At 40.3% G+C, this 24,370-nt stretch overlaps 1 protein-coding gene across 4 annotated transcripts in view; it reads left to right on the forward strand.

Moving 5' to 3' along the window:
- DIAPH3 (diaphanous related formin 3) overlaps positions 1-23,792 on the forward strand; it is a 119,668-nt gene extending 95,876 nt beyond the window's left edge. For all 4 annotated transcript variants that reach the window (XM_039329829.1, XM_039329831.1, XM_039329832.1 and 1 more), the window contains one exon: positions 22,158-23,792. In XM_039329829.1, coding sequence (XP_039185763.1) covers positions 22,158-22,414 — 257 coding nt within the window. In that variant the 3' untranslated portion in view covers positions 22,415-23,792. The remainder of the gene's footprint in view (positions 1-22,157) is intronic.
- Positions 23,793-24,370: the final 578 nt, after the last annotated feature.

Below are 24,370 nucleotides of genomic sequence, written 5' to 3' on the forward strand. Positions count from 1 at the left end.
AATGGTGTTCAAGTGGTGCTCCAGTTGTTTTGGGATTGCACCCAAGGAGCCTATTACTATTGGTACTACCCTTGCTTGCTTTTGCCACAGTCTTTCTATTTCTATTTGTAGGTCTTTGTATTTTGTTATCTTCTCCAGTTCTTTCTCTTCTATTCTGCTATCTCCAGGCACTGCCACATCCACTATCCAGACTTTTTTGTCTTTCTTATCGACAATTGTTAAGTCTGGGGTGTTATGTTGCAGGTGCTTGTCTGTTTGAATTCTGAAGTCCCAGAGCAGTTTAATTTTATCATTTTCTATGACTTTCTCTATTTTATGATCCCACCAGTTTTTGCTTACAGGCAAATGATATTTTTTGCAGATCTTCCAATGCACCATTGTTGCTACTTTGTCATGCCGCTGCTTGTAATCAGTTTGTGCAATCTTCTTGCAACAGCTTACCAAGTGGTCCACTGTTTCTTCAGCTTCTTTGCATAGGCGGCACTTACTGTCTGTTGCTGTCTTCTCAATTTTGACTTTGTATGCATTTGTCCTTAAGGCTTGGTCTTGTGCAGCCAGAATTAGTCCCTCGGTCTCTTTCTTCAATTTTCCTGCTCTTAGCCATTGCCAGGTTTTATTATTATCTGCTTTCCCAGCTATTTTTTTCATGTATTGGCCATGTAGTGCTTTGTCTTCCCATGCCTCTATTCTGTTCTTCATTTGGTCTTTCTTGTAGGCCAGTTTGGTCTCTCCAGTAGTTAGTAAGCCTTCCTGATATACTAATTTCAGTGCATCTTCATCATTGTTCTTCAGATATTCTTCCAAAGCCATTTTTTCTTCTTCAACCATCTGATGTACTTGTAGCATTCCACGCCCACCTATTTGCCTTGGTAGATAAAGTCTATCAATGTCACTGCGTGGATGAAGGGCATGATTCATTGTCATTATTTTTCTGGTCTGCCTATCCATTGCTTTTAGTTCTGCTTGAGTCCAGTCCACTATTCCAGCTGTGTACCTAATGACTGGGATTGCCCAGGTGTTGATTGCCTTTATGGTATTTCCTCCATTGAGTTTGGATTTTAAGATCTTCTTCACTCTCTTGATGTATTCACCTCTAATCTTTTTCTTGACTTCAGTGTGCTTGATGTTGTCAGCTTGAAGGATACCCAAGTATTTGTAGTACTCTTCCTCATCCAGACTCTTAATGTTATTTTCGTGGGGCATCTTGATTCCTTCAGTTTTCATTATTTTTCCTTGTTTGATAGTAAGTGTGGCACATTTGTCCAAGCCAAACTCCATTACAATATCTTGGCTATATATACGGACAGTGTTGAGCAGCGATTCTATTTCAGATGATGTTTTTCCATACAGCTTCAGATCATCCATATAAAGGAGGTGGGATAGTCTGGCAGATGTTTTTGATGTTTGATAGCCATGTCCTGAGTTATTCAGTATTGTTGACAGAGGAAACAGTGCAATAACAAATAGTAATGGTGATAATGAATCTCCTTGAAATATTCCTCTCTTGATATTAACCTCTCCCAGCCTCTCACCATTGATCTGCAACTGTGTCTTCCATTGTGCCATCGATCTTTGCACAAATTTTCTGATGTTTCTACTGACTCCTGTTATTTCTAGGCACTTTATTATCCAATCATGTGGCAGAGAGTCAAATGCCTTTTTGTAGTCAATCCATGCCACATTCAGGTTGGTCTTCCTTCTCTTGCAGTTTTCCAAGATCATTTTGTCTATTAGGAGTTGATCTTTTGTTCCTCTGCTATTGGGGCGGTTTCCTTTCTGCTCAGGTGGAAAGAGATTGTTTTCAACTAGATGCTGTTGTACTGCATCAGCTACCACACCAGTTAGTAATTTGAAAGTTGTTGGTAAGCAGGTAATTGGCCTGTAGTTACCTGGTGTTGCCCCTTTTGCTGGATTTTTCATTATTAGGTAGGTTTTCCCAGTTGTTAGCCACTTTTCAATTTCTCCTCCGTGTAGTATATTGTTGAACTGCTTGGCAATGAGTGGGTGTATAACAGTTAGATGTTTCAACCAAAACCCATGCAGTTCATCTTCACCTGGTGCTGACCAATTTTTGATTTTCTTTGCTCTTTTTTCTACCATTTTTGTTGTTATTACTAGTTCTTTCATTTCAACTTCTGTTTTATTTGCATCCACCTCTTTTAACCAAGCCGCATCCTTGTTGTATTTCTTTGGGTTATCCCATATCTGCTTCCAGAACTGCACTGTTTCTTCCTTGTCAGGTACTGACTGATTCCTTGCAGTTTCTCCATTGATGGATTGGTAGAAACGTTTCTGATTGGATTGAAATTGGAGGTTCTGCCTATAGTTTGCAATTCGAGCTTCATATCTACTGATTTTCCTGGCTATAGCTGTTATTTGTTGCTTTATTATTTCCAGTGCTTCCTTGATCTTCCTTGTTTCTAAGTGGTATTTCTTGATTAGGTATTCTTTGGTCTTCTTGTTCTTCAGCTTCTTTTCTTTCATCTGTTCTAGCTTGCTTGCATGTGATCTTAACTTGCTGATCTTATTTTCTAGTCTAACCTTCCATTTTTCTGGTGCACTGTTTGTTTGTTTTTCTTCTTTGTTGATTTTGCATCCCAGGTATTCTGTTATAACTGCAGCTGTGCTGTACATTAGTTGGTTTGTTTCTTGCAGTGAATTGGTGCTTATACTTGATATTGCAGTATTTGCATCTTTTAATGCTTGTGCTAGCTGTTTCTTTGGAACAAGCTTCAATGCAGGCAGCCTTATTCTGTTGTTTTTGTGCTGTTCTAGATGCTCAGTTATTCTTTGTTTCAATTCTTTTATTTCTTTAGTTAGAGGGTTTTGTTCTTCCTGAGGAAGAGGTGCCTGGTTTCCAAATGAGAACAGTTGTATATCTCTACTGGATTCTTTCACTGCCAACTCCCCCTGGTTTGCCTCTACATTCTGAATTACTTCTTGTAAGGCTTTGATTTCTTTGCCCTGGGTAAACCTTTGCAGTTCGTCCAATTCTGTTTCTGTGAATACTTTATTTCGTGTTATAAATCGGCGTTGATCTGCTAGTCTCTGTTCTGTTATTTCTGATTCTGGATGTTGTTCTTTCCAGAACTGGTGCATTCGTTTTAGATATCCTCTTCTTGTTGGACTTGATCTGTAGTAACAGATCATTATTTCTTTGTTTTCCATCACTGTGTATCTGCGACGGGTAAACACCTTTTCTTCCAGTAGTTCTGCAGCTGCTGGCCCTGGTTGCTCAGCCAACAGTCCTGAGTCCTGTAACCCATTTTTCACCAGATATCCAGGAACTCCAATATCTAGTGCGGACCTTGTTAACCCGGGTGACGTCCGAGCCGGTATGGCATTCTGGAATTTACGTCTCACCATATTTTTTATGGGAGAGACACTCTTTGTCTGACTCCTCTGATGAGACCTGTCCAGTATGGTTGAACCTCTGGCATAGCTCTCATCTTCCTCAGAGTACACAAGCCCCACAACCACGTATTATTATTATTATTATTATTATTATTATTATTATTATTATTATTATTATTATTTTGTTGTTGTTGTTGTTCCTGTCTCTTTCAAGTTAGCTGTGTTAGATTTAGAAAAGAACAAGCCTTATTTCCTCAACTCTCATTTCGGCAGTCTTTTTCCTGCTTTTTTTAAAAACAAGTTTTATTTTCCAATTTTACAAAAGTCCAGGTATTAAGGAAGCAACATGGTGATTGGGGAATCCATAATCCAATAAAAAGATCTTTCGTACATAGGTCGGATTACATCATCAAAAATTTCCTCTCTGTTTCCCTTAGTTATTTTATCGCGTTCAGATTAATACATTGCTAATTATGACTCAATCAATTAAAACATTTATCAGTATATTTTAACTTATACGTGTCCATGTCCTGTATTTAAATTTTACCTAATTTCAATTACAGTATTCCAACTAGCTTAATATTCATAGTATTTAGATTTTGGGTAGCCCAAAGTTCTCTTATTTCATTACAAAATGGTGGTCGTATCTAAGATACACATATTGTTTATTCGAATAAATTCTTACTTTATTTCACAAATATATGCTATTTCTCATCCTAGTCCAGTGGTGGCGAGCCTATGGCACGCGTGCCAGAGGCGGCACTCGGAGTGGGCACACATGCCGTTGCCCCAGCCTCGCCTCCCCCGCGACCCCCTCACCAGCAGTCCCGCTGGAGGAGAGTTGCCCCTGAGCGTGGCCCACGCAAAGCAGTGCAGCCAAGGACATGGCAGCCAGGCAGTGTAGACAAGACTCTGCTCTCACGCCCCATCGCGCACAGTTGATGCTGCAGGGGGTGGGCAGAGGACGTGGCCACCATGTCACTGCTGGGCTGCCTGGGCGATCTGTGGCGGGCCCTGGAGGCGGTGAGTGGCCCTGCGGGCAGGCGGGGTGGGGGATGAGGTGGGGGCGGGGCAGTGGGTAGAATGGGGGCGTGGCCAGTTTTTAGGCACTCGGTCTCTAAAAGGTTCGCCATCACTGTCCTAGTACCTCATCACTTACTAATAAAATGTCCTTTATTGTCTCAGTCCAACTTCTAAATTATAATTCAAAAGTATTAATTCTAATGGCTATTTTTTATTTCCCTTATGGGTCTAAATCCTAAATATTAAGACAATTAATATCTTTTAAAATCTCCTTAGCTCGTTAAGTGAGATTTTAAGCTCTTCCATTATAAGTCACATTTTTAAAAATCCCATTTTTAAGTCCAACTCTAGCTTTCTTTCTTCCCGCTCTCATAAGTCTATCTTCTGCTGCTACAGATCTTTTAAATGCCGCTTGACGTTTCTCTACTTCACTACATAGGTAGTCCTCAATTTACAACAGTTTGTTTACTGAATGTTCAAAGTTACAACGGCCCTGAAAAAAAGTGACTTGTGCCCGTTTCTCACACTTACAACCCGTTGCAATATCCCCACAATCAGAATTCAGACGTTTGGCAACTGACTCACATTGATGAAAGTCGCAGCGTCCCGAAGTTAGGGGATCTGACTTGTTTTGTGACCTGACAAGCAAAGTCAACGGGGAAGCCCCCGATTCACTTCACAATCATGTGACTCACTTAACAATTGCAGCGATTCACTTCACAACTGTGGCAAGGATGGTTGTGAACTGGGGCAAAACTGACGTAACAAATGTCTCGCTTAGCGACCGAAGATTTAGGCTCAAGGTGAAGTTGTAAGTTGAGGATTGCCTGACTAATAAACCGCTTCCCTTTTGTATGTTGACCCTTTTGAGCCTAGGCATCTTTTAACAGGATTGGTCCATAGGTTTTGCACATCCCACATTCCCAGGTCCCCCCCCCTTTTTTAATAGCAAAACATTGGGGAGAAATGTTGGCTATCCACACTGATTAATCATGAATCTTGTGGTGGTGGTGGAGGAGGAGAAGGAGAATGAAACCTTTGAAGTATCTTGGCGTTGAATGTCTACACCATGCTTTCCTTTCCTTCCACGCTGCAAAAGATCAGGAAACTTTAAATCAGGGGTCTTCAAACTTGGCCCTTTTATGACTTGTGGACTTCAACTCCCAGAATTACTCAGCCAGGCACGCCCCTGCTTTAAATAGCCCATTTTCAGAAAGGCACAAAGGAAGAAAGCTTTGTGCCCACCCCCCCAAAACCTCAGAATGATTCATATGCTAAAACTAATTAAAGTAATTAAAGTATTACTGGTTAGAGAACAATAGAAAACAAGCACTAGGGGACTGGAGGCTAAAACATATAAGGAACGGTTGCTTGAATTGAGTACGTCTAGTTTAACGAAGAGAAGGACGAGGGGGGACATGATAGCAGTCTTCCAAAATCTCAGGGGTTGCCACAAAGAAGAGGGAGTCAAGCTATTCTCCAAGGCGCCTGAAGGCAGGACAAGAAGCAATGGATGGAAACTAACCAAGGAGAGAAGCAACCTAGAACTAAGGAGAAACTTCCTGACAGTTAGAACAATTAACCAATGGAACAACCTGCCTCCAGAAGTGGTGAATGCTCCAACACTTTTTAAGAAGAGACTGGGCAGCAATTTGTCTGAAATGGTGTAGGGTTTCTTGCCTGAGCAGGGGGTTGGACTAGATGACCTCCAAGGTCCCTTCCAACTTTTATTATTATTATTATTATTATGGATCATCACACAGTCAGCCAGATGTTCAGACTGGATTTGGCATTTTCTCTACTTATCGAGTCCTTACCCAGGACCTGGGATAGGCAGATGTGGATGTTTGATGGTATTACAGGTATCGTCGCAGGATGGAAGCAGTTCCTAGTAAGGCCACCTTTTGCAATTGACTAATAGTGAATTTGTCAATGCCAATGGTGTTCAAGTGGTGTTCCAGTTGTTTTGGGATTACACCCAAGAAGTCTATTACTATTGGTACTACCCTTGCTTGCTTTTGCCACATTCTTTCTATTTCTATGTCTTTGTATTTTGTTATCTTCTCCAGTTCTTTCTCATCTATTCTGCTGTCTCCAGGCACTACCACGTTCACTATCCAGATTTTTTTGTCTTTCTTATCGACAATTGTTAAGTCTGGGGTGTTATGTTGCAGGTGCTTGTCTGTTTCAATTCTGAAGTCCCAGAGCAGTTTAATTTTATCATTTTCTATGACTTTCTCTATTTTATGATCCCACCAGTTCTTGCTTACAGGCAAATGATATTTTTTGCAGATCTTCCAATGCACCATTGTTGCTACTTTGTCATGCCGCTGCTTGTAGTCAGTCTGTGCGATCTTCTTGCAGCAGCTTACCAGGTGGTCCACTGTTTCTTCAGCTTCTTTGCATAGGCGGCACTTACTGTCTGTTGCTGTCTTCTCAATTTTGACTTTGTATGCATTTGTCCTTAAGGCTTGGTCTTGTGCAGCCAGAATTAGTCCCTCGGTCTCTTTCTTCAATTTTCCTGCTCTTAGCCATTGCCAGGTCTTGTTATTATCTGCTTTCCCAGCTATTTTTTTAATGTATTGGCCATGTAGTGCTTTGTCTTCCCATGCCTCTATTCTGTTCTTCATTTGGTCTTTCTTGTAGGCCAGTTTGGTCTCTCCAGTATTATTATTATTATTATTATTATTATTATTATTATTATTATTATTATTATTATTATTATTACTATTATTACTATTATTATTATCCGCTTTGTGTTTCCTTTCTCCTTTCTTAATTCGGACAACCAAAATTCATCGTCAGAGCCCTCTCTAACCGGGGGATCCAAGTCCACCCATTTGACAGGAGAGAAAGTAGTAGTAGATCTGCTGAAAAAAGAGAGAGCGATAAATGGAAATCAGGTGGAGAAAAACCTCAAAATGGAAAAAAGAAAACCCAGTCAGCTGTGAAGGGCAAATTCACCCTGTCGTGTTAGATGTGTGTCATCAACAGAAAACGTTGAGCAGCAGGGAAGCTGATCAGATCAATACAGATAAGCATTACCGTCTTCTCCAGTTCTATTGTTCCCTTCTTGTGCTCTTTGCCTTTCTAGTTTTTGGAATAGTTAATAGTTAATCTCAAAAGAAACGCCGCCACTTCCTTTATTTGTCACTGAAAGAGAGCAGAAGATCTGAAGTCCTCTACCCATCAACATGGATAAGTGCTAGCCAGTCTATCTTTAAAAGTTACCTTTTTTTTTTCCCCTGGCAAACTGAGATGGCCTGAAATCTAAAGAAGTTTTTCCACCTCCACCCTTCCCCGGATCCTTCTGACCAAGTGTCAGAGCAGTCATTTCCCGGAGCCCATTAATTAAAAAAAAATCAACAAAAGTAGAGAATTCCTGCCTCAGAAGCCGAATTATCGCCGTTACATCCGCACTTGCATCCCAAAGGAAGCTGGAGTATCTCCAATGCTGAAATCTCTTGATTAATTTTTATGCTTCTAAATCAGCTTTCTGCAATCTGCTACCCTCCGGGCATATTGTTCACAATTCCCCTCATCCCAGCGCTGGCTGCTGAGGGTGGGAATCGTAGTCTGACAGGCTCATAGACATCACATTGGGGAAGGTATTATATATCTTCCCTCACGTCGCCTCTAGCCTTCATTTTAATCCCCAGCACCAGGCCGAGTTTGACGGTTTGACGGAGGTGTAAACAGAAAGAGGTTGAAATGCTGGGTTTAAGTAGATCTGTTGTGAGTTTTTTTTAAAGAGGAGATGAAATTGTGGCAATAAAGATGAAATCTTTCAATTGGAGGCAAGGCTGACATCGACTTATGACTACAGTTGACCCCCAAATTTATAGTTGCTGGCTTTCTTGCCACAGTTGCTAACTGAATCGCTTTAGTTGTTAAGTAAGTAACACGGTGAATCAAGCATCCCCATTGAAATAATAATAATAATAATAAAGTTGGAAGGAACCTTGGAAGTCATCTAGTCCAAGCTCCTGCTCAGGCAGGAAACCCTATACCAGTGATGGCGAACCTTTTAGAGACTGAGTGCCCAAACTGCAACCCAAAACCCACTTATGAATCGTCAAGTGCCAGCTGGGTGTGGCCCATTGGGTGGGTGTGGTCAATTGAGTGGGCGTGGCCCACTGGGTGAGCATGGCTGTGGTGGTAACAGCAGACTGAATGGGACTATAAAGTTCAACCAGTCAATTCCAACTTTGCAAGATCTTTTTTTCCCCACGAGAAGTTGAAATTGACTGATTGAATTTTTATTTTATTTTTTTTTTTGCACACTGCAGGGGAGGCCTAAAGCGAAAAGGTTTTATAAAATCCAGCTGAAGACCCAGGACTGGGGCGACAGCGCGTGTGCCCACAGACAGTGCCGTAGGTTCGCCACCACTGCCCTATACCATTTTAGAGAAATGACTGTGCAGTCTCTTCTTAAAAACTTCCAGTGTTGGAGCATTCACCACTTCTGGAGGCAGGTTGTTCCACTGGTTAATTGTTCTCACTGTCAGGAAGTTTCTCCTTAGTTCTAGGTTGCTTCTCTTCTTGATTAGTTTCCATCCATTGCTTCTTATCCTGCCTTCAGGCGCTTTGGAGAATAGCTTGACTCCCTCTTCTTTGTGGCAGCCCCTGAGATGTTGGAACACTGCTATCATGTCCCCCCTCGTCCTTCTCTTCATTAGACTAGACATACCCAATTCCAGCAACCGTTCCTTATATGTTTTAGCCTCCAGTCCCCCAATCACCTTTGTTGCTCTTCTCTGCACTCTTTCTAGAGTCTCAACATCTTTTTGACCAAAACTGGATGCAGTACTTCAAGTGTGCCCTTACCAAGGCATTGTAAAGTGCTAGTCTGAAGGTTGCAAAAGTTGATCACATGACCCCAGGACACTGCAGGTATCATAAACAAGAACCCATTGCCAAGCGTCTGAATGTTGATCATGTGTCCATGGTGATGCTGCAACCGTCATAACTGTAATTATAAGTCACGCGTCTATAGAGATTCTCAGTCATCCAGGTCATGGTTGTCCTAAAGCCACTTTTTCCAAAAGGCAACTGGACACTTCCTAGGGTTTCCCTTGAAGACATTTCGCTTCTCATCCAAGAGGCTTCCTCAGGTTCTCACTGAAGAACTCGAAGAACTTCAGTCAGAACCTGAAGAAGCTTCTTGGATGAGGAGGGAAACGTTTTCAAAGAAAAACAAAGGGAGTCCAGTTGCCTTTTTGGAAAAAGTACCTTTGGGATAGATTACAAGTCCCTTTTTTTCAGTGCCCAAAGGGTCATTAAATGACCTATTGTAAGTCAAGGACGATCTGTTGTTTTGAAGAGTCAGTTTTGCAGTAGCTTTAAATGGTACCTAAAACAGTTTCATGGATGTGAAAGTTGGACCATAAGAAAGGCTGAGCGACAAAGAATTGAGGCCTTTGAACTATGGTGCTGAGAAGATTCCTGCGAGTCCCCTGGACTGCAAGGCGATCCAACCGGTCAGTCCTAGCGGAGATCAACCCCGACTGCTCTTTAGAAGGCCAGATCCTGAAGTTGAGACTCAAATACTTTGGCCACCTAATGAGAAGGAAGGACTCCCTGGAGAAGAGCCTAATGCTGGGAAAGATGGAGGGCAATAGAAGAACGGGATGACAGAGAATGAGGTGGCTAGATGGAGTCACTGAAGCAGTAGAAGTGAGCTTAAATGGACTCCAGAAGATGGTAGAGGACAGGAAGGCCTGGAGGAACGTTGTCCATGGGGTCGCGATGGGTTGGACACGACTTCGCAACTAACAACAACAACAAAACAGTTTCATTTAAGATATGGGAAGTGAATGCACAAAGGATGGTTCTCCTGGGAATCCAAAGATAGCACAGTGCATTTTTAGTTAGGGTTCTCCCCCTTTTTGTTATGATAGATTTTGATTCAGTATGAGTATCCGTAATTGCCTGTTTCTATTGTGCATGGATTGTGGATCTAAAGGTCTGAGGTTTTTTTGTTGTTGTTGTTTTTTAAGTATTCTATCCCCTGTGAGTAGTCTACAGCCTTCATTCCAATTAGCACGTTGCACTTTAATTTTAACTTACATGCAAGCAAGCCGAGCTGCTTACATTAAAACCCCGAAAACAAAAGAACTTGGTCAAATTCAATTTACCATAGAGGGAGCTTAGCCTTTTTTGTCTACAGTATGTAGGAATGTATTAAAGCACTTCAATACAGTGCATCAATTTTCATAGCCAGTTAGTAGATTAGAAAGCAATTGTAAGCAAAATAAAACCGGCATTAACTCCTGTCAGCTGCTGTCTTTTTTGCTGGTATAGATTGGCTTGGAATAATGGTTGGGGGCTGAAGTGATTGCATCAGCCGGGCAGATGCATTATAAATATGAATGAACGCACCGTCGGGAAATCCAGTTACGCCACAGAATAGTCCCCCTCTCTGTCATAATAGTAGCTTTCATGCTTGTTTGTTTTTATCTAAAAACCCCACAGAGCTCTGACAATAACGGGACATGTCACTGTCGTCCCGAATAAGAGTTCTTTATCTTTTCAAAGCGAACGCCGAGTGACATCTTTTATCATTATGCTCAATTTTCCCCTCTAATAATATTCAAGTAATAGTCGTCTCGTATTTGGAATGCAATCAGCCCAAAGACTTTATATAAATAAAAATGCGATTTGTTTTTCTTATTTTTCTTTTTCTTAAGGTGAATGTACCTCTAAACAAAAACCAGCCTTCTGGATGCATCATTTTTTTTTTCTGACATTTCCTGAAGGGGTACCTTAAAAGCAATTAAAGTTGCTAAAAAGGGCATTTTTATCTACCCAGGAAGAAGCCAATTAGCTTAAAGGCAATTAAAGCAGAAGTGTGTTTTAATCACCTTTATTTAACATTCAAGGTCTTGCGTGTCATTTAAAATACAGGTTGCTTTTTAAATTTTGTATTTTTAAAACAGTTACCTCTCGTTACTGTGTAGCACATTTAGAAATGTTTTCTTTTTTAAATAAAAAAAAGTCGAAACTGAAATGTGCTAATGCATGTCTTTTTAATTGTTTGCCCAAGTTTAAACAGCAATTTTCTTTCAGATAAGGGATGTTTCCATGTTGTCAAATCCTTGTTGTTATTTTTAAGGGAAGAACAACCTTGATGCTTACTAAAATGTTACCCAACAAGTAAAAAGCAAATAGGGCAGTTTGAGATTCCTCATTATAGCAAACCCGCCATACCGGTATTAGCCATCTGAATTGAGAGCTCATCAGAAAAAAATATTATGGTCAGCTTTAGTGCATTAGCTATACACAGTTTGGGGTCAAAGACTAAACCATAGGTCATCAGATGTAGAGACAAACAATTCTAACAAGTCTAAAAATGTCTTTTCCAATTCTCCATTTGGTTAGAAGTGGTCATAACTGACAAATAGTTCATTGTGGCCATTTTAATACCGTGTTTCCTTGCAACACCTGTGCCTTTTCTTTTTATGTTGCAAGACAGGTACTTTGCCTTAGTTGTGCGGTTAAATAACTATCTACTTTGTCTAACCGAAAAGCAATTTAATTAGGGTAGCAGAAGTTTGTGCCTAATGAACGTGATGCTGCAGAATCCCTTTTATTATTGTTGAAGGAAAAGTCTTCATCATGGTTCAGTCCAAACCGGGAATAAACAACGTGGTGACTGCTTTAGAAAGAAGGTTGCAGTTTATTGAAGAGGAGAGCCAGATAGAAAGATGCCTCTGGAAGAAAAGAGAGAGCACATGTAGGGAGTGGGTTTTTATACCCTCTGGGGCTCTTGAGGTTGTTTCCTGTTTCTGTTTGAGGCTTTGTATTTCCTGTGTCATGTATTTTGACCTGTGTCCCTTTGGCATGTGTGAGTTAATCCTATTATGTCCTGTCTTAGAGTTTGGGTGGGATGTGTAGATTTTAGATGTCTTTGTCTTCCTAAGCTTCTAGCCTCCAACCTTCCTGAATGGATTATTTACATCTGCATTTCTACAGAGCTGGTTTCTGCTTGGGGGAGGGAGACTTGGGGCTATTAAGAAAACTGGGCATGCTTTTCTGCCTCTTTAAGATCCTTTGAGGAAATATATTTTTCTGCCCTTTTAATATTTCCTTCTCTGGGGGGCTGACTTCCCATATTATGATATTTATGTACAGGAGCAATTTGTAATTTGTTTACGTTTACGCTGTTCCAAATAGTTGGCACACGCTGAAACGTGCAACTGAACGCGATAGAGGTTTTAAAACTTCCAATCCAAAGAAGGGTTGAGTGTATTATAAGTCTACAGTCTACGTTACGTGACGTTGCGAATTTGACACCCCTGAACTAAATGAATTGTTGCAGGACTACCCGTATTCTTATACAAAATAATCCCAAACCAGTTGTCTATAGTTGATTCCTGTGGAATATTAGGCAGAGGTATGTTAGAATGGATGTATGATTCACGGCTAATTTTCAACAGGACGTTAATTTTTCCAAACGTCGTAATGTTAACAATGAGAAAGCAGAAGTGTGATTTGCTGGAGGATAGTAAGATGATTTTGGCGTCTATGCTAGGTATTGCCTTTTATGTTAGTTATGGAAATGCAGTTAGTAAATTATTCAAACTGAATACATTTTGCCTCCCATGATTCCAGAGTCTGCGTTTCTACTAACCAGAGAGCAAATATATGTTCACATTGTCAAGAGCAGTGTCTGACTCTTCTTATATCTGCATTATTGCCTTGGCTAGTTGGATTTTCTTCAGTTTTGTGGTCCATTTCTTATTTTGGATGCCCATTTATATCTTTTTTTTTCTAGTTGCAGCGTCTCTCACCTTTTCACGTTCTCTGTTTCTGCCACCTTGATTTCCTTGCCTTCTTTCTGTCAACAGTTTGCAAAGCTGCTTCCTTGAAATGCTTTGACAATGTGACCTCCTCTGTCATATTTGCTTAGTTCAGGTGAAGGGTGATTGGTGAACAATGCAGAAAGAATGTTGTGTTAGGGGAAAGGGTTTGTGCTAACATTGCAAGGCTGCCTGCGCTGACCTGACATCAGGCTTACAGCTGCAATAATAAGTGTTCATGCAACTGTTAACTTGTACATTACAATCTTATTTACAACTGCACTGAACTTCATTCTGTTCAAGCCCACATACGTATATCTTTAAATATACCCCGAAAGCTATTTAAAGTTGGGGTTGGCTGGCTTCTACATTTTTCTCCAGAATGAGCAGACGATAGTTCTATAAAAGATGAAACTTCAGTAAATATACCATATATTCCGGCGTATAAGGCGACCCCCAACTTCAGCGCCGAGTCGCATGCCTAGAAAGTAATCTTATATGCCGGAAACTACCATTATTTCCGGCATATAAGACGACTCGCCAACTTCAACGCTTTCAAAAATCGTCTTATACGCCGGAAAGTACGGTAGTTTCTTAATGCGGAACTGGCTGTTGAATATCTGATGTGTGTGTGTGTGTTATTGCAGAACTGGCTGTGTTTCTTTACCTGGTTACTTTCTTTGTTTCTCCTCCTCTCTATTTAAAGAGGAAGAAAGTGGAGGAAGAAAACGTGAGACCTTTCCCGGGATGTGACAAATGTAGGCGTGTATGCATTCTTTCCCAATATTTGTTAACATGGGAGTGCTGGAATACTGTAGGATAACTGGGATTGTATAGCGCAGTGGTGGCGAACCTATGGCATGGGTGCCAGAAGCGGCACTCAGAGCTCTCTCTGTGGCCACGCACGCACACCGTCGCCCCAGCCCCGCCACTCCCCATGGTCTCCTTCTCACCAGCAGCCCCCTCGGAGGAGAGTCGCCCCGGGCGCAGCCTGCACAGAACAGCGCAGCCAAGGACATGGCAGCTGGGCAGCGGGGACAAGATTCCGCCCATGCATCCCATCGCGTACAGATGATGCTGCGCAGCACGGACAGAGGGCATGGCCACCATGATGCTGCTGGGCTGCCTGGGCGATCTGCTGTGGAGGTGATGGGTGGTCCTGCGAGCAGGAGAGGTGGGGGCAGGGCAGGGGCAAGGGGTTTTGGGGGCACTCGGTCTCTAAAAGGTTCGCCATCACTGGTATAGCGTCTCATTAAAAATGTACTGAGAGATCTAGAACATAGTTGCAAAATGGTAGCACTAAGTGCTTGGGATATAAGGAGAGGAGCTGACAGTTGAATCAATAACATGACTGATCAATGAATGTATGATTATCCATTCAAACAGAATTGACTACAGGCTCTCTGTAGGGCATTGCCCCACTCAGTAAACACATTTCCATTTTAAAACTTTTACCTCTCCTAAAGGAGCAGCGTATCCCGGCTCCCCAAACGCTTCTGCCTAATTAATGGAGCGTTTGGTTCATCTTAGAGCATTTACAGAAGGCGGTTTTATTGCACGGGGATCTCTAAGGGTGTAGTGGTTAGAGTGCAGCCTTGCAGGATAACTCTACCCACAGCCTGGAGTTTGATCCCGACGGACTCAAGGTTGACTCAGTCTTCCATCCTTCCCAGATTGTTGGGGACAATATGCAAATAATGCTAACGTTGTAAATCGCCCTGGAAGTGCTGTTAAACACTATGGGGACAGTATATACAGTAAGTCTAAGTGCTATTGTTATTGCTATTTTTCCTGTCCATTCAGTACCCAACAGCTTGTAAGTAGGTGGGCATCTCATGCTGAGCCATTTGAGCTTCTTCTCCCTAATCAAAGGAGGGAAATCAGCTGGCACTAAACTCAGAACCAGCAGGGCACAATCAAGTCACTACCACAACTTCAACAGAAAAGCAATAGCTTCATTGCTCCTGGACAGCGACCTGTGGGTTAGTTTGCTAAGCAAAGGTTGGGATGGTGTTGATGTCCTTGTGCCCCAGAGGGAAGCATCTCCTACTGTCCTCTGATAGAAGACGGTGAAAGACACACCATGACCATGGTAGGAGAAGCCCCTGTATCATTTCCTAGAACAAATGTGGGTTCAGCTTTCTACATTCTAAAAAAAGCAAGAAAGTTGAATAGCCTCCTTAATTGAACTTGACTGGCATTAAGCCCACAACAAGAGTTGTGGTGGTGCAGTGGTTAGAATGCAGCACTGCAGGATGATTCTGCCCACCGCCAGCAGTTTGATCCTCACCAGCTCAAAGTTGACTCAGCCTTTCCATCCTTCTGAGGTCGGTAAAATGAGGACCCAGATTGTTGGGAGCAATATGCTGACTCTGTAAACTGCTTAGAGAGGGGCTGTAAAGCACTGTGAAGCGGTATACAAGTCTAAGTGCTATTGCAATGTTCTATCAAATTTATTTATTTAATTTCTCCGTGGCCCATCTCATCTAAGTGACTCTATAGAGAAGATTAAACTTGGATCCAAATGCTATGAATTTGACATTATTTAAAAATCATTTTTAGGAACCATCATTTAACAACAACAACAACAACAACAATAATAATATAAAGTTGAAAGGGACCTTGGAGGTCATCTAGTCCAGCCCCCTGCTTAGGCAGGAAACCCTATACTATTTCAGACAAATGGCTGTCCAGTCTCTTCTTAAAAACATCCAATGTTGGAGCACCCACTGCTTCTGGAGGCAGGTTGTTCCACTGATTAATTGTTCTAACTGTCAGGAAGTTTCTCCTTAGTTCTAGGTTGCTTCTCTCCTTAGTTAGTTTCCATCCATTGCTTCTTGTCCTGCCTTCAGGCGCTTTGGAGAATAGCTTGACTCCCTCTTCTTTGGGGCAGCCCCTGAGATATTGGGACACTGCTATCCTGTCCCCCCTTGTCCTTCTCTTCATTAAACTAGACATAACCCAATTCCAGCAACCGTTCCTTATATGTTTTAGCCTCCAGTCCCCTGATCATCTTTGTTGCTCTTGTCTACACTCTTTCTAGAGTCTAAACAATTTTTTTTACATCATAGTGACCAAAACTAGATGCAGTATTCTGTTATAGAAGGACATCAGATACTTCCATTTATGAGCAAGGACCAGGGCATCTCTGCTTTTGGAAAACTTTTTTGCTTTTCCTAAACCAAATGGTGAATATTTTTATGGAAAAAGCAAGCAAGCAAGCAAAGTATAATATATGGCTCGACAAATATCTATTTTGCTGAAGGAAATAGGAAACTATTGCATTTATCTCCTTTCCTGGTGCACGTACTGCAAGAAAAATGTCCAGTGTCTTCCTCATAACATTTAATGCTCTCTTCTTGACATGATTAATTATATCCAAATCAGAAAAAAAAATAAGGTGAATCAATTCTGAACCATATAGAAAACCTTTTCAAATACAATTTCTACCAATCAAACGGAAGGGTTTGCACAGAATTGTTGAACTGAAAGTTCTCAAAGATGCTTCTCAGACTTTTATCATTTGCTATTAAGAATTAAATGTTCATTTCAAGCCAGTGCTATCTCATACCCATACTACAGTATTCATTTTTAATTCTAGATATTGTATGGAGAAGCTACGTAACTAGAAATATATTTTTCCTGATTATTGTATTATCTATAGGAATTGTAGGAGAAAACATACATCACTTTGGTATGCGAAGATTGTCATTGCTAGCTATAGATATTTCTCTTAAGGCAGGTTGAGATTTGATGGATCTAGCTTTTTTTTTTTTAAAGAATATACAGGTAGTCCTCAATTTAGGACTACAACAGAGTCCAAAATTTTCACTGCAAAGCAAGACAATTGTTAAGTCAATTTTAGCAATAGCACTTAGACTTATATACCACTTCACAGTGCTTTATAGCCCTCTCTAAGCAGCTCACAAGAGTCAGCATATTGCCCCAAACTTGAGCCAGTCAGGATCGAACTGGCAGTGGGAATGCAGAGTTAGCCTGCAATACTGCATTCTAACCACTGCCCCACCATGTTTTGCTCCATTTTACGACTTTTCTTGCCCCAGTGGTTACGTGAACGACTCCAGTTGCTAGTAACACGATTGTTACATGAACCTGACTTCCTCATTGACTTTGCTTGTCCAAAGGTTGCAAAATGTCAAAGAGGGCTCAATCATCCAGGCCAAGCGAATCTAAAAGGTTGAGTCGTAGCAACTGGACCAAACTTGATTAATCTGAGATGTTTCATTGATCATCCAAAAAACTTCATCCGTCAAAGGAGAAAAAAAAATAGGAAGAGAGAGTCGTTGGAATGTATCAATTCACCAGCTTTGGCGGTTTCTCCCCCAAATTCTCTCCAGCTAATTGTATCAGCTATGCCGAATATGGAAGACTTTCTTCACTGGAGATCTTTATGGTTTATTTCTGGGAAAGATTAGAAATGTAGCATACCAAATACTTTGTTTTAAGGCAGAGAGAGAAAAAGGTTAATGTTATTACTTCTGATTTTTAAAGAGCCCAAAACAACAGTTCTCTTACAATTCAGCCAACGGATAGAATTTGCAAAGCTGCTTTGATAGTGCTTGTTGTGTTTGTCTTTTAAGAAGATAGTAGGTCATCAGAAATGTGTACGTTGATCAACTAATGTAGACTATAGCTCATCTACTTCCAAAGGCAACTTTCGAAATAATTCATTTTGGAGCAAAACTAGTACTCTAAATGCTCAAATTGCTACCCTATGTAATAGATATCTACAAACCTACAATTATGTTTAACCACAATCTGGGGAAATTAAATTTCCCTAAAGCTAGAATTTGAACTTGCTCTGCCATCAGCGCAAAGTTCAACGCTCACATCAAATGCTGCAGCTTCCAAATAGACATAATGTCTGACATCTATTTCTACAAGCCCTGTCTTTCTATAAGTCTATCCCCTGAGGCACCAATCCCTTCGTCCACTTAACAACCTGCAAGACTGTTTAAATGACAGCAACCAGGATGTGCTGAAATTGCAGTTGTTGAGCAAAGTAGTCATGCGATGTCTCGTTTAACAACCACTTCGCTCAATGCCCAAGATTGTGGTCCCAATGGTTTCTAAGCAAGGGCTACCTATGAACTCAAATTTAAATATTCTTTTAATAAACATGGGGAAAAATGCACAAAGAGCAAGTGGCAGTAGCATAGAATAACCTACCCCCTAAATTTTAAGCAAAAGAATTAACAATATTACATTATTTTTTTTAACTCTTCCACCTAGTGTCATGGTTCTGACAGATGAAACTCTTCAAAGAACTTTGAGGCATTGTTTACTTTAAAGAAACTTTATTTGAGTAGCAACACATCGGCACGTACATAGTCCAAGCCAAAATCTGGATTCCCCTCCCCTGAACACATTATATCAAAGCACAATTCCCTCCCCTAATTTACAGTCATAAATCACATTCTCCAATTAGTTTGAAATGCAAGCTTTCCCTCCTTTACTCCAACCCACTATTTCTTATCTCTTATTTCAAAAGCCCTGAATTCACACATTATTACAATATTGTTATGTCTAACTAACTCCCATCACACCTAGCCTGTTTAAAATATATTCCCGTAAAAATCTTTCTGCATATTGTGAACTTACATGTCAGGAAAATAGTTTTCCTTCCCCAAGAAAATATCCAGAGCCTGTACGGAGTTCTTGAATTGCCAATTGCCTCTCATGTACCTATTCTTCTTTTTCAGTCTAACAGGATTATTCTTTTTCTCTTGAAGGAAACCGCGTGCATGTGAATGTGTGCACCGCACACTCCCTCACAAAACAAATTTACATATTTATAGACATTCCCCAAAGCACATCATCTAACCATTTTGTGCCGGGTTTAATCCTGGCACTATGTTGACATTATTTTATCATACAGTAAATGGAACTAAATGAACATTGCTCCTGCATTATTAGATTTTAAGTATCAACTGCACCCTTGATAAAGGAAGCTGCAGAAGACGGCGTTTATTTTCTCCCCAACAGCCAAAAGGTGATCATACTTCCTAGAATTTTTTGTCAAGATTGCCCAAGAAGCTGTGTAAAAAAAACTCATCCATCACCGTGAGCCCCTGGTCAGGGACTGACAGTGTAGTAAATATCTTCAGCAGCAGCCTTTTAATGTACAAGCTGTTTTCGGTGGGGATTTTCACCAGTCACATAAAACACAGTGTCATGAGTGACTGCCTGTGCTCCAAAGTCATTACAATTGGGATGATGGAACATCTTTCAGCGCATAACAAAAAAAAAAAAAAACCCAACAAAAAACCCCCCTCTCTAAATGTCATGTCAAGTTTGTTGAAGCCATTTTCAAGCCTTGTTCAAGGTTACATGAATATTGAATATTCCTTTTTTAAAAAAAGAAAAAAGTTTGAGATCTCTCAGGAGGTTCGTTAAAAAGGGAGAAGCGCATTTGAAGTTTTGACTGACTTACTGTTTAAGGTCCCGTGCTTTGAGTTAAAATCTGCAATTCATTTTTTTTAATTTTTTTTTTTACTCTTCAAGCACGTTCCTGGAACGAACAAAAGGTTAGAGAATGACGTTTCTAGGATTTTTAAGCACAGGCACGTCGGAAGACTGTGGAAAGATCCCACACACAATCAGATTCTCATGTAGAAGTACAGGTGATCCTGTAGAATGGAGCCCCATTTTTTTTTCCCCTTTCTAAACGAGACGGTTCTTGTGTTTACGACTTTGCTTGCCACTGGTTTAGCGAAGCACTGCAAGCGTTAAGTTAGCAACATGTTTGTTGAAGAACCTGGGAGTTGAAGTCCAAGGTTGCCCACCCCTGACCTAGATCAACTTGAGAAGACACTGCTTAGGTTACAGAAATGTATGTTCAGATTTCTGTAGAACTGTCGGAATTGCTTCCGTCAAGTCCAGCATTAGCTGCTGTACTTTTAGTTTAGTAGACATGTGGCGGGCTTCTTTTTATTATTATTATTATTATTATTATTATTATTATTATTATTATTGATCATCGCACAGTCAGCCAGATGTTCAGACTGGATTTGGCATTTTGTCTACCTATCGAGTCCTTACCCAGGACCTGGGATAGGCAGATGTGGATGTTTGATGGTATTACAGATATCGTCGCAGGATGGAAGCAGTTCCTAGTAAGGCCGCCTTTTGCAATTGACTAATAGCGAATTTGTCAATGCCAATGGTGTTCAAGTGGTGCTCCAGTTGTTTTGGGATTGCACCCAAGGAGCCTATGATTATTGGTACTACCCTTGCTTGCTTTTGCCACAGTCTTTCTATTTCTATTTGTAGGTCTTTATATTTTGTTATCTTCTCCAGTTCTTTCTCTTCTATTCTGCTATCTCCAGGCACTGCCACGTCCACTATCCAGACTTTTTTGTCTTTCTTATCGACAATTGTTAAGTCTGGGGTGTTATGTTGCAGGTGCTTGTCTGTTTGAATTCTGAAGTCCAAGAGCAGTTTAATTTTATCATTTTCTAAATGATTATTAATTATTATTATTATTATTATTATTATTATTATTATTGAATATCAAGGTGGGAAGAATTGTTCAAATCTCCAGAATATTTCTGGAAGACCTTTAAGGTCCTTCAATGCAGTATCTCAAGAATGTCTATAAATTGCTTGAGTGAATTAAGCTTACCTGAACATAGGCAGAATCTACCCATTTTCATGAATCCAGGGATATCAAAATTCATCCTTCCTTTTGATTCTTGTCAGAACTTTTACCTCACTGCATGTCCTCACTTACATTTTGGTCTAGTTATGGCACCAGGTTGGAAAAAAATTCTAGTCCTGCTTTAGCCCTGAAATCCAACTGGGTGACTTTGAAGCAGTCCCCCTCTCTCTCTCTCTCAGGCCAGCCCACCTCACAGGATTGCTGTTATGAGGAAAAAAAATAAAATAGAAGGAGGAATTTGTGTTGGATACGCTGGCTGCCTTGAGTTATTTGTAAAAATAATAAAGACAGGATACGAATAAATCAGTAAAAATTTTAAGCTGGTTCTATCCTATGCTCAGTCTGGCTTAATTCTAAGATCGTTTGAAAGGGGGGGAAAAAAACTGCCTGAACTGAGACAAGTTGACAACATCTTGAAAATTATTCATGCCAGACTGCCAGCTATTATGTTTTCCCACTAGACAATTTTCCCATTGCTGTGGCTTCCCATTGTTCTTTCCCAGAAAAGCATATGTCAAACATTTTTGTGAGTTTATGCTCATGCACAAAAAGGAGAAGGAAGAAAGAAAGAAAAGAAAGAGAGAGAGAGGGGGGGGGGGAAGGAAAGACAGAGAAGAAAAAGAAAGAAAGAAAGAAAGAAAGAAAGAAAGAAAGAAAGAAAGAAAGAAAGAAAGAAAAGAAAGATGGGAGGGAGGGAGGGAAAGAAAGAAAAAGAAAGAAAGAAAGAAAGAAAGAAAGAAAGAAAGAAAGAAAGAAAGAAAGAAAGAAAGAAAGAAAGAAAGAAACTGTGGATAACTACCCAAAACAGGAAAAATTGAAATAGTTTTTCTAGGGTTTCTGTAGAGTTTAAATGAGTGACTTTCTCTAGGCCAAGCAAAGATCTCAACCACCATGTTATTTTAGCAATGCTGGTAAAATCAGCCACTGACACTCTTAAGAGTGCCTGATAATCATTGGCTCATGGAAGGGGTGATCCATCTTTGCAAAGAAACCCAATGAACGGCTGAGGTGAACCTGCAACCAACTGAAGCATTGTAGACCCAACAAACAGGAGTAGCCAGAGTCATACATCAGGACTGAGTGTACTTCAAAATTCAAGCAGAAATCCTCTCTCTGAGGTTGCTTTGAAGGGTAGTGGGGCTTAACAGAAGCTGGGGACATCCCTTTCTCCCCTCCCGAAAGAGTTGATGATGGGGCAGCCTGGCGGCAAAAATAAGCTCTACAAATATTGTGAATGGGTAAAGTTATGCACTTCACTGTTGTGTACTGCAAAAACGGCTTTGTTTTCTTTCACACAGAAAACCAGAAGGCACCGACAGGAGAAAAGCTACATCCCCACCACAGTATGCATGGAACCTCGGTAAGGAACCCCACCTGCAAGGACAGTCATCGTAAAAACGAAGCTAATCCATCGGTAGAAAAGAGAAACAGTGTCGGAAAAAGGAAAGTCACACCTGGAGGAGCCCAGAGAAGGGACGAAATAGAACTTGGTGGTGCTAAAGGAGACGTGATTCCTGAAGTGGAAGCTTTGCTCGCAAGATTACGAGCACTGTAAACCTTTTAACCAGTTGCCCAAAAGTTTGGACTCATTTAGACGTTCAAGAAAATACTTGCTTATATTATTCATAAGACTGTACCAGTTGAGAATGAGGCTTCACATCATAAATACCTGCAAGTCACTATTAACATATTCCTAACGTTCAAGGGAGAAGAATTCCTTATTTAAAACTCCCAGTCTCCACTGTTTTTCTGACATGACACCACTTATTGGTAAAATATATATATTTAAAAATCTTTTTAATTGCTATCACAAATAATGTTTTAAGGACATTTACATATTTTAAAGTGTGTGTGTGTGTGTGTGTGTATGTATATGTATGTGCACACACACACACACACACACACACACACATTTTGCATGCGGCCGCATATTTGTCATTGCATTTTGAAGCGCACATTCATAAATACTTTGGATCCGAATTAAAATTGTATTACTATAATATATGGGCTCAATATTTTGCAACTGGTTGGGAGGCAATTAAAACAATGGAAACAGATTTTTTTTTCCCCATTCCTCACCTTTTATTAACTGACGTGCCTTTTCACATAAACTAGTGGTTGAATGTTAAAAAAATGCAAATCAAGCTCTGCATGTTTACAGTTTTTGTTACTAGCTCTCTGGAATGTGCAATACAATATATATCTTATTATAAAGCTTTATAAATGTTTTGGAGTGTTTGGTGGATGGCTGCATGGACTATTGGTTATATGCATATATAAAATGTATTGTTATTTCTATAATAAATCTGAAATGTATACTCAACATATAGCTGCTATTCAAATTGAAGCATAAAATGGACTTGCTCAGAGCACAGTTGTAAGAACCAAAGCAATTTTGTTGGCTGTTTTCACATAGCCAACCTTTAATTTACCATTTTTGGATTCAGGAAAACCCACGCACCTTTGCTTTGTGAAAAGTTTAGGTTGGATTTATCCACAAACTTTTTACCTTATGAATTATTATTGGAATAATTCATGCTGATTTAGAATGACATATTGCAGGCAAACTCTGCCTATTGCCAGCAGTTTGATCCTGACCGGCTCAAGGTTGACTCAGCCTTCCGTTCTTCCAAGATTGGTAAAATGAGAACCCAGATTGTTGGGGGCAAGAGGCCGACTCTATAAACAGCACTGAGAGTGTCATAAAGCACTATGAACTGGTATATAAGTCTAAGGGCTATTGCTATACTTTCTAATTCATTTATTCATTGCTTCACCCTATAGATATGGCTAATCATATTGTAAAGCTTCACTATGCTGCAGATTATTTGGTGACTCTACTGTTTGGTGAAGAAAAGAGTAATCTTCAAAATATTGTATTGACGGCACTATTGAGGGTTTTTTTTTCTTTGCCCTATTTATTTCTAAACAAATAAAAGAATGCTGAAACATATTTTATTTAAATATATTTATCTGCCCTGCTCACTCATTACTATATTTCTTGTTGGTTTAAAAACAGAGTTTTGAACAAGTCTCTTTGTGAATGTCGAACTTTATTGCTTAGGGATGTGTAAAAATCTACCCTTTTGGCCTATTTTGTTCAGAATTCCCAACAATCAACTAAACCATCCCAGTCAGAAGAAAAAAACTGAATGTTCTGGAAACATCCAGAATATTTGTTCCTAAAACAAAAATATGTATCCTTCTTGTTGGAGTATTCTATACTAAAAGTTTGTTTGTGTTAATAGTGTTCTGCTGGCTGGGGAATTCTGGGAGTTGAATTTCACACATCTTAAAAGTTGTCAAGTTTGAAGAACACTGATAGAAGTTCCCTTCCACTGGTACTGATAGAAGTCTAATAAAAATAAATAGTGAAAAAAGTAAGGTTCTCCATTGCAAGAAAAACCAAATGCACAGGTACAGTATAAGTGGTACCTGGCTCAATAGCAGTAACTGTGAGAGGGACCTCGGAGTCCTAGTGGACAATCCCTTAAATAGGAGCCAGCAGTGT

Source organism: Crotalus tigris, unplaced genomic scaffold, assembly GCF_016545835.1.
Source record: "Crotalus tigris isolate CLP2741 ecotype Arizona unplaced genomic scaffold, ASM1654583v1 scf7180000024417.1347922, whole genome shotgun sequence".
NCBI classification, from domain to species: Eukaryota; Metazoa; Chordata; class Lepidosauria; order Squamata; family Viperidae; genus Crotalus; species Crotalus tigris.